This window comes from Schistocerca americana, chromosome 6 (genome assembly GCF_021461395.2).
Source record: "Schistocerca americana isolate TAMUIC-IGC-003095 chromosome 6, iqSchAmer2.1, whole genome shotgun sequence".
NCBI lineage: Eukaryota > Metazoa > Arthropoda > Insecta > Orthoptera > Acrididae > Schistocerca > Schistocerca americana.
In genome coordinates this window covers 23287005-23300769 of record NC_060124.1, presented here as the reverse complement: position 1 = coordinate 23300769, position 13765 = coordinate 23287005, and the positions used below count along the sequence as shown (strand labels likewise).

Here is a 13765-nt window from a genome sequence, read left to right as displayed (position 1 = left end):
TTACCTGTTCAAATGAGTTTTTTCACAAATTAATCGTTAAAAAATATGGGGTCATTTTACACTTGCTAATGAACTGTTAGTAGTTGAGATTAATGTTTTTACATTCTGTTATTGCTTGCAATCAATGTAAAAATTTCTAGTCATCATTATTTTGATTTTACATTTACTTGCTTTTTTCATCCTTGTTATGTTAGCAGTTGAGTTTTGCAATGTTAATGTTCTTAAAAGTAAACACAGCATTTTGTTTACTTTCATTGTCACTGTTGCTAGGACAGTAAATTTTACCAATTGAAAATTAATGCAAATGATCGTCATAGCTCTGTTGAAGTACATGGATTTAAGAGGTCGCAATCAACAGCTATTTCTTGTAGTCAGACAGCAGGAATGGTTTTACTGCTGTGTTTTGCAAGCATCAGGGTTAGGCAAGCAGTGGGAAGGCATTGAAGTCACCAGTGGAGCCTTAAACCTACAATTACTATATTACACACAACTTATCTGTTATATAGAGAATCAGCAAAGACCACAAACAATTGTATAGTAGAAAGGAAGTTCAGCCCTTCATAAAGGCATATGCTATGTGTGTTCAGAAAGTATTAGGAATTTTCATTTTTTGGTAATAATTTTATTTATTTGTGTGCTTTAATATTATCTTCTTCAGGGTAGTCCACATTAGATATTATACATTTTTCCAGCACTTCTTCCAATCCCCAAAACACTTCTGGAACTTAGTGTTTGGAATAGCACTTAGCTCTTTCAGTGATGTGTTTTTAATCTGATCAAAGCTTGTAAAAAAATGCCTCTTTAAGTTTCTCTTTATTTTTATCATATCTGCCAAATATAGAGGCTGGGTCATCATTAGTGTGTTGGTTTTTGCCAAAAAGTTCATGAACAAACAATGAAATATAAGCAGATGCGTTATTGTGGTGCAAAAGCTGTGAATTGTTTTGCCACAAATCTGGGCGATTTTTTCAGATTGCTTCTCATAGACGGTTGTTGAACTTGTAGGTAGTGCTCCCCCCATTGATCATTTGTCTCTTTTGGCAAGAACATGTGATGCACTATGCTATTAAAATCAAAGAATCTTCACATTTGACTGCACTTGCCGAACTTTTTTTGGTCTTGGTAATCTAGAATGTCTCCACTGGACGATTGAGACTTAGTTCATCATACCCATACACCCATGTTTCATCATCTGTTATCACATGCTTCAGTAGTTCTGCATCGTTGTTGATTTCATTTAGTGACTCCTGAACAACTTCCATTTTCCTCTGTTTTGCTCGAAATTCAACATCTTTGGCACAAATTTTGCTGTGAAACATTCCATACCCAAAACATTGGAAAAGATTTCGTGGCATGAGCCAGTTGATATTCCATCATCAGCAATTTCTTTGACTGTGATTCAGTGATCATTTGTAATAATTTCTGTCTCATTTTCATCAGTTGTTGATGCGCTGGGATGTCTCAGAAGGCTAGTCGTCTTCTGCTTCTTCATGGCCATCTTGAGAATGCTTGTACCACTTACAAACCCTTGTTTTACTCATAGCAGATTCATCAAAAGCAAAATTTAACATTTCTAAAACTTTTGTTACATTTATTCCATTTGTGTACCAAATTTAATGCACATTTTTAAAACAAATCAGTAATCGTCACCCATAAGCGAACACATGTAACCTCCTTGACAACTGATGGCAGACTAAACATCCAATATGACTGTCAGTGTACAAGTTGGTTTCAGACATGTCTTATCAACACAACAATGCAAAATTGCACGAATCGGGCTGTGAAACTGCAAAATTTCCAACTTTTTGAAGATACCTCATATGTTAAATGAGGAGTTCATTAAAAAATACCAGTTCTACATGCAAATCTTTCCAAGGTTGTAACGAAGGAAAGTTTTATGTGTTGGAGAGTAGGCTGTACAGTATTCCAGAGAAATGTAATGACTGATTTCTCCTTACTCAAAAGTTTAAAGTACTGGAGATAAAGAGGGTTTTCCTACTGAAGGAAGATTACAGTCTGGATTATGAGGATGATGAAGAGGGGGGATAGCTTACATAATAGCTGAAAACAATGCTAGCTTGGTGAAATCCAGTGGTATTCAATGAAAGCTAAATGCATTTCAGCCAAATGTTGTGGCTGACACGTAATACATTGACGTAGTCCTTGATAGAAGCTCAGATAATTAAGACCTTTGTGTTGTCCTCAGACGTGATAACCTAATGGGAAAACCATGCTAAAAGAGGAATGGCTTCGAAGACTTACCTTTAGATGTCAAGAAAAATGTGAATTACTAATAGCTGCTTGCTAGGCTAGTTGAAAGTTGTTTATAGCAGAGGACTTAGTTTATTTGCATAACACATGAGAACTGTTGATGCTGAATTCCTTCAGGAGGTACCTTATCTAAGAAGTCAAGAACCTGATATCAGATGGTCACACAGATGTAGTAGTAACTGCTAGTGGTATAATCTCACAACTTCATATAATGGACTTTGTTGGAAATAAATCTTTCAAGGCTCGTATGCCACAGTTTCGCAGGATTGTTATTGCGTGGAGTAGTATCTCAAGCAAATTCATTGTGAAATGATCTGAAAAGTTTTGCACACCCCTGACCTGGATTGTTAGAAAATGGCGTGATATGGGTGGAGTATCAGGATGAAACCAGCAAACCTACTTCTTATTCTGTAAAGAATCATGCTCAGATGTATGAAACATCATATCTCCTGAACTGCGTGTTTTACAATGACACAATGTTGCAGGTATATTCAGTGGTATATGTGGAAGCTGTCTGCAAAATATGTTGTGGGTAGAGTTAATAGTAATGAATTGAAACATCATGCCTGATGCTGAGGTTTTACTGCATGAACAGCAACAGTGTAGTAAACGATAAACTTTTTTCTTTTCAGTATTTTGTGGGGGTCTCATTGCGAAAAACTTTTGAAAAGTTTATAAATTATGTGTTTGTTGGAAGTTGCTAAGTATTCTCATTCTTGAGTACTGGAGAATATCATCTAGGTGTTTCCAACTTGGAAACTTAAATTACTGTATTAAACCTGTAAAGTAAATTTTTACTTGTTGATGAGTTGATTATGAAAGCACATCAAATATTTAAATTAACTTAATACTTGCATGAAACATTGAAAATCGAATTTTTTTTGTTGCCACTGGAAGACATTAGATAGGCAGCCATCAAGTGAACCTGTGCATCACTTAAGCTGTTTATTTTCAGTGGGCACATAAATGAAGATCACGATAATATTTATGATGATGAAAGAGAAGAAAAAGATAGTGTTGTTACTGGCTGTTAGCTAGCTTTCTGTTGTCATTGATACATCATCTACTTCTAAACTGAGAAATACACAATTATTAAAAATTTGATGACTGCTGTCCAGTTTATACTTGGTTGTGCATTACTCTCTGCCCTCCTGTAAGCAGTGCAGCAGTGTTTTTTGCTCTGCTGAGGAAACATGTCCATGAACATGTGATTATTTGCTTGCTACTGTATCATCTGAGCATTGATATGTATTTTTTTGTTAAATGCAGGACCTTCTGATGTACAAGGAAGAAGGCTTTGCCAAGGTTCAGAGCCTTGTGGAACTAGCTCAGACTGTACTTGCTAACACTGCTCCTTCAGGACATGATGCCATAAATCAGGCTTTGGGCAATTTGCAAGAAGAATGGAGTGTTTTAGCATCAAAGATGATGGAAACAAAAGTATGTAACTTCCTGTTAAGTTATAAGTTGTTATATGTTTACAAAATAAAGTAACAAATTAGTACAACAATATATGTAATAGATTTGTAATATAAACATCTACTCACCAACTGTCAAAACTGGAACAAAAGATCTGAGCAGACAAACATCCATTTACAAATGGTTGAATCTTAACTTCTGGGGTTTTGTAAAACTACAAAAGTTTAAGATTTGACTACATTTTTAAGTTTTCACGTCTGTTAGTGTGGTTTCAGCTATTCCTTGTTTGGGCAGCTTTTCCTCTTCTGCTACAAATGTTATTTGATTTGTTTAGCTATTCCTTAAAATATTTTTTTTGTCAATTATTCCTTTCTGGTATTTCTCAAAAGTGAATGTATCTTTGAACCCAGGCCATACTGGATGACAGTATTCATCGGTGGGCAGGCTTTTTGGAACAGATACAGCAGTTGAACAAAACAGTTGATTACTTGGAAAGTGTATCAAATGAACTGTCAGATTTCCAGTCAACAATGTCCGAGAAGAGAGCCCAGTTAGAGCGCATAAAGGTTAGACTGGAAGGATTATGGCATATGATTCTTTTATTATAATTGACTATTACAGTTTCTACACATGTGTTTATGGTTTCAGTGTCTGGATGAGAAGGTACGTTGTGAGAAAATTGAAACCGATAGTTTGAAAGCAAAGGCTGCAGAGATGCTAGCAAGTGGCCAACAAAGCCATGCTGCTACACAAGCACAGCAGATTTTGAATAAATTTGATTCACTAGCTGAGAGGATAAAGGTTGGTAACACCTATCTTCTAACAAAGCATTTTGCCTTACAGGAGTATGTCAGTAATTAACTATGTAACTCATTCATCAACTGGAATATGTTATTACAGTTTAAAAAACAACTGTCATCTGGAGCATGTGTATTTTTTATAACATTATGCAACACCTGATTTCAGAACTTGCTCACTGAACGGGAAGATCAGTATAAGGATCATCGACTGTATAAGGAGGCTCATGATGACCTGATGGGCTGGCTGGGAAGAGCTCGTGAGAAAGTGCCATCATTGAAACAGAGACCTCTCAGTGACAAACTTGCAATAGAAAATGCTGTATGTATCCCCTTATACAGTTCTTATAAATGACCTATTGACAATCTATTGTTAAATGTAAAAAGTAGTGTGCCAGATGCAATGACCTGTGGTGACCAGTCACATAGCCGAAGCACTGAATATTATATCACTTAGATAATATAAGTGCAGTTTCTGTTTTGTTTTCCCCAAAAGCAGCTATAATTACAGACAATCATAGAAGATCAAAGACTGTCCTTGCCTAGTTATTGACTTCACAAAATTTCCCAAATTCATGTACCTGGTTTTGGTTCATCTAGCATTTCATTCCTTTCCAAACAGCATACAGTACCAGCAAAACACCACATTTAGGTTACGACTGCCAGCTAATCAGTCACATTTGGTGTAAGTATGACACTCTAAAATTGCTGTTTTATACTGCACTTTCTGAAGTCTTAGTATTGTCTCTCTGTAATCAGCCATGTAAGGTTCGAGTATGCTAAACAAGAGATTTAGTGAAATCATAGGCAGTCACTTCTAGAAGTGTATGAGAATTCCTGTATTACCTGCTGGCCACTTCTTCCTGCAACACTCTTGCAGGTGCCTATGGTTGTGTTAATAGCTCGAGATTATATGAGGACACACAAGTTATATGAGTAATAGAGATGGTAGTCCTTGGTGTAATAGTTCTGGCGCACAATAAGCATTGTCTTGGCAGTTAACCGTACATTGATTCTGCTTGTATATTTACTACAAGAGCCTAATCAAGCTAGTGGTGAGGAAAATTCATCTAATGTGTAGTGCTAACAATGTTATAAACAAGTGGGTATTCATGTTCAGGACTGTGCTTGAAAGGAGAAAAAATTATCTAAGTGTGTCCTTGCTTTTTGTACTCATAGAATGTCAGGTTCTTGAAACAAAGCAGATAATGCAATTCAAGATTCTATGTTATTCTTGTAACTCCTTGATAAAAATGGGAAACTGAACGAAAATAAAGTTTTTAAATTATGACTATGTAGTAGCATTGAAAATATAATAAGCTGAAAAGAAATATAGTAGTTTACTGCAAGATAATTGACAGTATTTATCACATACATTTTTGAGACATTAATTGCACATGTGCATGAGGAAATACAGAAATTAATTCAGTACAGTGGAAGAATAATAAGTGGGGATGTAAACTGTTTGCAATGAATAAAGAAAGCTCAAAAATTAAAGTATCATAAGGCCAAATGAAACACATAAGATAGATGTGTTTTCTGATTTTATAAATTTCAGAGTTCTTCTTTTGGATAAACCGTAGGAAGCAAAGCTTTAGAAGGTGCAAAAAAGTAGCAGGCATTTTGCTGTCAACTCTAATCAAGTCAGCTAGCAGGAGGAATGAAAAATACACACATATATACATTGTAGATGACATACGTGCTGCTTCCTCTATTCCCTTTCTCTCTCTAGGATCAGGAATCTGACATCCAAAACTCAAGCAACTGTTTGTTGGCTACCTCAAATTTTACTCATATTTGGAGAATGAAGATATTTTGGCTTTCAGTGCTCAAACATGATCTGTTATAAAACTTATAAACACCCTGCAGTAGTCAAAACGTAATGTTTAGCTTGAGTACTTCAGATTATATGTAATTATCAACAACAAGAGGATACAACAGAGTATGAGATATTGAGGGGCAGAGGAGGTATATACCTATGCGCATAGAATTTTGGGAAAGATTTGGAAAAAGAAGAAGAAGAAGAGTGTAATTATAATTCCAAAAAATTTCTCTAGCTACTACTCTTGATTAAGTCATGCAACACCTGAGACTTTTGGCATGGAGGAAACATGTCATGTCTATAATGAACAATAAGGTCAACAGCAGTAGCAGCTGCATTTGTATTTCCGTTGAATATTGAAATTAAGAAAAAGTACTTGAAGCTTTTATTTCCGTCTGTTTCAAACTGAATTTTTAAGTCTACATAATCTGTCTAAGCAGTTCTGGATGCCGTGCATCTAGCATTTTGGTAGTTCTTGCAGTGTCATTTCTTTTATGAATACAGCCTGCTATATTGTAAATTTGAATACTGTCATTTCAGGTTGCTCCATTGGAAGCTCTGTTGAATAAACAGGCACAGGGTGAATTACTTGTAGAGCATCTGACACACACAGCTGAGGTTGCTGCTGCAAGTACTGCTCCTCAAGGGCAAGAAATAATCAAGAATGAGGTCCGTGCTCTACGAGAGTCATTTGAGGGATTGTTCAAAGGTATGTGTGTGCTGTGCATAAAAGTGAAATTTTGTATTTTTAAATTTTAGTCCGACAGTTGGTGCTTCACTGTTAACTCTATTGTTTCTTTATGCTTAAGTGTACCAAACAAACTCTCCTACACAGTTTTCCAGCATTATTGTTCAGGCAATAAAATCTTAGTTCACCCCATTGATTTGATTTGATTTTATCAGGAAAGCCAAAGCAACATTGGTCAAGCCTGCTCCGAAACAGAGTTTATTGTGCGGTATCATTCCCTGTGTCTCTAGTAAAGCCAACCAGTGCCCTTGAACAGTGCAAGGAGATTTTTTTGCCAGTGATTTGCTAGATACAATTTCTTAATGTGTAGTTGATCCATATATTCTGTGTCTTTTGTTCTCCAATGCCTCGCATTCAAAGATCAAATGTGATGCAGTTTCCTCCCTCACACCATACAACCTGCATTTGGGGTCTTCCTCTATTATCCCCAGTGTATATAGATGTTTTTTGAAGTTCCCATGGCCTGTCAATTGTCTATCCATGAGTTTCATTTCTCTCTTGTTCAAGCCCAGGGTTGAGAGACTTCTCTTAGAACATGACTTCGGCATCAATACCTTGCCATGTTCTTGCTTTTGGACCTTAGCCCAAAAATCTACATGCTGTTTCCTTGTCCAGTCTTGTAGTTTTATTTTGGTCATCGCCTTGGTGAGTGTCAGTACAGGTTCCAGTACAATAAATGGTGTCATTGCCCCTATTCTGGCCAACCTATTGGTTTGCTCATTACCACTAATCTATGAGCGACCATGGACCCACAATAGGTTTACTCTATTGCTTTCCCCTAGCCCCACAAGGACTTTGTGGCATTCTGCCACGATCTTTGATCTTGTTGCAGAGGCTGCCAGTGCTGTTAGGGCTTCTTGACTATGACCTCTGTAGCATCTCCACAAATTCTCCTCCATGCACACCCTGATAGCAGATATTTCTGCTTGAAACAGTGGCCATCTTCCTAGAGAGATTGCACTCTCCAGCCTTGGCTGCACTCCATATACCCCAGCCCCAAAACCTTGGTCTGTTTTTGAACCATCAGTGAAACAGACTATGTCCCCAGTATGGTGTCGGAATTTGTTCTCCCAGAGCTCTCTACTTCCAATTACTACATTGAAAGGCTTGTTGAAGCAGCTGGGGGTTATTATAGAGTCAGCTAGCATTTCTCCAACCATACCTATGTCTACCTCACTCAGTATTTCAGTGTGAAATCCTGGATACCCCAGTGAGTTCCCGTTTTTGCCATGCTTTAACATGTGTGCTCCAGCTGCTGCCTCCATCTTTACCGTCAGGTGTAATGGGGGCACTTGCAGCATGGTTCCCATCTCATCAGTGGGTGTGCTGCCAATTCCACCTGTAATGGCTAAGCAGACCCATCTCTGCACCTTAGCAAGCTCCTTAGCAGCTACCTGCTGTTCTACCTTTTTCCACCACACTGTAGCCCCATAAGTGATAATAGGTCTTACTACCATGGTGTGTATCCAGTACATACTCTTGGTGCTTAAGCCCCAGTTTTTACCACAAGCTCTCCTGGTACTCATTAGAATACCATTCACCTTGGAACATGTGATCCTTATGTGAGGGATCCACGATAGTTTCTCATCCAGGGTTGCCCCTAGATATTTCACTATCCTCTTCACTGGTAGAGTTTCATCGAGAAGCTTGAGATTCCAATATGTGCATTGGACCCGATTCCTCGTAAATGGTACTACAACAGTCTTCTTAGGACTGGCCGTTAGATCCTGTTTCCTGCACCAATTTTGCACAATGTTCAGTGCTCCTTGTGCCATAGCTGTGACTGTACTTGAGAATTTGCCAAGTATTAATATGACAAAGATTGTCTGCGTATCCCTGGCAAAAGTATTGTCCAGAGTTTAATTCTACAATGAGTTCATTCACCACAAGGTTCCACAGTAGAGGGGACAGGACCCGTCCTTGTGGACAGGCTCTGGTGGTATTGATTACATTTTTTCTTGCATCATGATGGCTTCTACCTTTCTACCACTAAGCATGGCTCTAATCCACCTGCAAATGGTGGTCTCCACGCCATGCACCTCTGCTTCCTTAACCACAGATTTGAAGGTCATGTTGCTAAAAGCACCTTCGATGTCCAAGAAGATGCAGGGGGCTATTTCCTGAAAGTGTAATCCTTTCTCCACCTTCCCAACAAGTTGGTGGAGTGCAGTTTCACATGATTTTCCTGGTTGGTGTGCATGTTGGTTTATGTGTAGAGGGACCCTAGTTAACCTCCTCTCCCTAACATGCACACTGACCAGTTTTTCTAATGTTTTAAGAGGAAAGAAGGACAGACCGATTGGTCTCATATCCTTGGCCTTGGTATGATCAGTTCTCCCTGGCTTTGGAATGAAGACAACCTACACTGCCCTCCAGCATTAGGAATGATTCCCCATTGGATTTTACTATAATCAACACATTCTCTGGCAGATTCCTAGTTCTCCCTTCGAATAGCTGAAAACCAATATCTCACAAGGACCTCGTCCTGGTCTATGTTGTCTGTAAGAGTACATTGAGGCAAATGAGTAGTTCCAGCATTTCATGTGCTGTCCTTGTACACTCCCCATTGTCTTTCCTTAAAGTTCCTTCTGGATTAGTTGGTATCCTAGTGAGGATTTTGTGAAGTCTGGCCTATTGAGCCCATTTTCCTTTCCTTGTCCCAAGGTTAAACAGTCTTCATACCTGTTTCCTCTGTGATTCCAGGTTGTTGTTCCACCAAGATGCATTCCTATTTGTGCACTTCTTGGTGATTGAGAGCGGTTGTCATTGTATGAGGTCTTGATGGCCTCTGGTATCTCCTCAAACTCTACTGGATTCCTTATCGAAGTACTGACTTCCAATAGGCTTGAGTCGAGGTCCATCCTATATGCCTCCCAGTCCGTTCTCCTGGGGTTCCTATAGAACATGGTCTGTCTAATGCCCATTTCAACCTTGAACTTAATATACATGTGGTCTGATGAGGATGGCTCTAAAGTCACAGGCCATTGTTTGATATAACTACCCATCAAAGTGGAACCAAAGGTTATGTCCATTACCTGTTCCCTTCTTGTATTCCTAAATGTAGGTTCCTTGCCCCTGTTGAGGATCTCTTAAGTTATTAGCTAGAATAAATTCTAAAGGTTCTCACCTCTACTGTTGATGTCAGCACTGCCCCACACTAAGTTGTGGGCATTAGCATAGCATCCAACCAACAGTTGGTCGCCCTGTTGTGCACAGGCTTCCATCAGTCTCCTCACCTCCTGAGTAGGAGGAGCACTGCCTCATGAGGAAGGTATGCCGAGGCTTTACTTACTCCCTCATGATACCTTCCTCACCTTGTCGCATCCTGATGGTCACTAATTCCCTAGAACAAAAGTCTGCCATCGGCTTGAAGGGGATTCCATTTTTTACGTAAATGCACGTTCTGGAGTTTCTTATATTTCTAGCATAAATCACCTTACGTCCAGTGCCGCCAAGGCCTGATACATCCCCTTTACATAAATAGGGTTCCTGAATCAGGGCACCGTCCACTTCCTGTCCACCCAAAAGACGACTCAAAGCAGCAGTGGCCCCTTTATCTGCAGTACATTCAGTCTCCATCTTGTCGCCATTGTTGCTTCTGATGTCTTTGATTACCCTGACAGCAACCTGTGAGAACCCCAAGAATAGTCTCAGTTCCTGTTCCCACATTCCCCTCAGGGACTTCTCTCTGACTTCGAGCACAAGGGTTTGGCCATTTGGTGCAATCTTCCAGTTGAATACCTTCCAATCCTCTGTCGAGACTTTTGGGTTCTGAGAACCTATTTTCTCAATCAGAGCCTCTGGAGAGGTATCCTTAAGGAGTTTTGGCACCCAGATTAATATCTTTGCGGTCTTGAAGAGCTTAGCTGCTGTCTTTACCAGCAGCTTTGCATCCTCCCACAGTGATATTAGGGGCACCTTTTCCTTAAGCGACTCCACTGTACCCACCCCCTCACAGACAAAGATAAGAGCACTGTGATCCAGATAGACTCTCCTGAATTTAGGTCCTGGACCAGTGTCCCCCCCCCCCCCAATCTTCTCAAAGAGAGCCATCTGTGCGAGCTTCTCCTGCTGCAAGGTGATCTTGACCAGTGGATAGCCTTGCTGGATAACTGCCCTTGGATTTTTCTGAATAAGGTTATCCTTAGAAGTGGGAATCTTAGATTCATCCCTCAGTGTAGAAGGGGTTTGTACATCCCCTTTGCCCTGGGACAGTCTTTTCTTGGAGATCTTGGTCTCAAGCCCTTTTAGTTCCCTCCACTTTTGTTTAGGAAGCCACTCTTTGACTTCCTTTAGCATTTGTTCTCTAAGAAGTTTCCTCCTCTGAGCTCCAGACAAGTCTTTGATCTTAATCTGGTCCAACTTCTTAGTAACCATTCCCACTTCTTGAACAGGTCTGTCACCCTGTTCAGCTGAGGGGATGTTTTCCATCAGTTCCAGCCCTGATGTTTGGGTGTCTTGAGGTCTCAACTTGCCCTTTTCGTGTCCATTTTGGTTCCATGAGAGTTGGGGATCTAATCAGTCCACACAACAGAAACTCCACGCGGTGCAAGGCTAATTACTCAGGGAGGTCGTCCAGTATCCCTGAGGCTCCATTCACAACACATCTTCCCACATGTCATGCACTCCTCGGCACAGATAGCATCACACCTTGGGTTGGGTATTGAGGAGTTGGGAAAGGGCAAGGAATGGATGTGGGATGACAGATCGTTGTGGGACACACTTAGTCTGGTCCATCAGCCAAGACCTTACCAACCGTAGATTCCCACAGCCAGCATAGCCCTCAACTCTCCGCGAACACACAAGCCTCCCCACCCGCACGGACAATGTTACTTCAAGGTGGTGTCCCTTGGGGAGGAGTTCACCCCATGCTTTTGCAGTGTTTTCAGTAACTAGTTTTTTTTTCCTGTAGCTTCATCACCTTGCTCTATACAGAAGAGGTCATTTGTTTCCAAACTGTGAATGTCATTTACTGAAAAACAAAGTTCTACTACCATGTATTGACTAAAATAGAGCCAGGAAAATAGAAGGAAATAGTAGGGACTAACAGTCTTTGAGAGCCCACACACAAACCCAAAAGTAAGATGTTGGAATCTCCAACTACTATTCAACTGAATGTTAAGATTGTTATCTTGAATAGGCCCAGGTTGTCCAACTGAGCTAATGCAATTTATGAAATATGTACTAGACTACATGTAAGGGGGAAAAGAATAATTTTGTCTAATAAGTCAGCTTGCTATTATTCTAAATGAGTTCCTTGTGTTCTAGAACATGTAAAATGTGGCTTAGTCAGTTATACATTTAATGCCATATATATTTAAGGAGCTGAATGTTGTTTACACTGGAGAGTGAGTGTGAGTAAGCTTCTTATTTGTTTAGGTGGACTGCTACTAAGGTTCAGATTTTAATACTAAATAAGTGTTAATTCAGTCCTATATTTCTTATTTTTACATATTTATATCTTAGATAAAAAGGGCATATTGTAATGTGCCTGGATAGCTTGCTAAACATACCATATTGGGTTGTGCATCACTTTACTTTCTTTACTGTACAGATATTAAGCATCAGAAGGAGCAGTTGGAAGCAACTGTAGTACAGTGGCGTGATTATAAGGAGGAATATGAACGCCTTTCTGATTGGCTTCAGCAGATTGATATTCTTATCAAGGCTCAGAAAACAGCAATGTTAGCAACACTGCCAGAGAAAGAGAAACAAGTGAAGGAAGTTAAAGATATCCTTGAAAAACTTGAGAAAGGACGTGAACAGATTGAACGTTTCAACAGTACAGCTTCTGCTCTTCTACAGTCACATCTAGATACTTACGTCAACAACCAGCTGCGACACTTGAACTCTAGATATGAGGTATGTCATATAAACATATCTTACTAGATTATTTTTTGTTTCATCTGAACATTTGATGACTCCAGTAATATTAGTCTGAATACATATGAAAATAATATATAAAAATGTAGTATACATAAGTGTTAAAGCAATAACATTTGCCTTTGAGACAGAATAATAAGCTACAGCCATCCTAGTTAGAAAGAAGTTGATGATTGTTTTGACTCTAAAATTCGCCTTAGTCAGTCAGCTAATAATAGAAGCAACATGTGTGTGACTTTTGGGGCAAATAGACCCACTAATGCTAGTATGCCTAGTGGATATATTTCCATCTGTGTTTTCAACGATCAGAATCATAAACTCAAAAACTGAAATATCCATGTACTATGTTCATAAAGTATGGTTAATTGATAGATACTTCCTACATCTCTATGATTGGTTATTAATTCTATTTTTATGGACTGGAAGTGTTATTGTTAAACATTTCTACTCCAATTGAATACTACTGTGATGCAATAGAACTGAAGGCATGTTTTTTATGTTAGGAGAGTGATAATTATTTTATTTTATAGGTCAAGTCAATCTTGATAAAAGTATTCTTGAGAAGATGGGTACTGAATTATCATAGATGAAAAGTTCTTGGTTGTTATTCAGCATCCATTTGTTTGTTAAATGTTAGATCAAGCAGACTTTCATCACTGACATCGAGGCTAAAAACTGGCTTCTCAGACATGATAGCATCAGCTAGGTATTGTTAGAGAGAAAGAAGCTTCTGGAATGTTACACAGCAGGGGCCTCATAATTTGCTTCCTGCTCTCTATATGTATGTGGGGGATGCTGTCATGTCCTTGCAGTCAGCATTTTCTC

The 13765-nt window shown here is 39.1% G+C and overlaps 1 protein-coding gene across 1 annotated transcript in view; it reads left to right on the top strand.

The window, feature by feature from the left end:
* The window catches only part of LOC124619377 (nesprin-1), a 635455-nt gene that overhangs the window by 318793 nt on the left and 302897 nt on the right, over positions 1 to 13765 (top strand). Inside the window, exons 55-60 of the mRNA XM_047145705.1 lie at positions 3541 to 3711; positions 4101 to 4256; positions 4339 to 4491; positions 4657 to 4809; positions 6850 to 7018; positions 12612 to 12919. Coding sequence (XP_047001661.1) covers positions 3541 to 3711; positions 4101 to 4256; positions 4339 to 4491; positions 4657 to 4809; positions 6850 to 7018; positions 12612 to 12919 — 1110 coding nt within the window. The remainder of the gene's footprint in view (positions 1 to 3540; positions 3712 to 4100; positions 4257 to 4338; positions 4492 to 4656; positions 4810 to 6849; positions 7019 to 12611; positions 12920 to 13765) is intronic.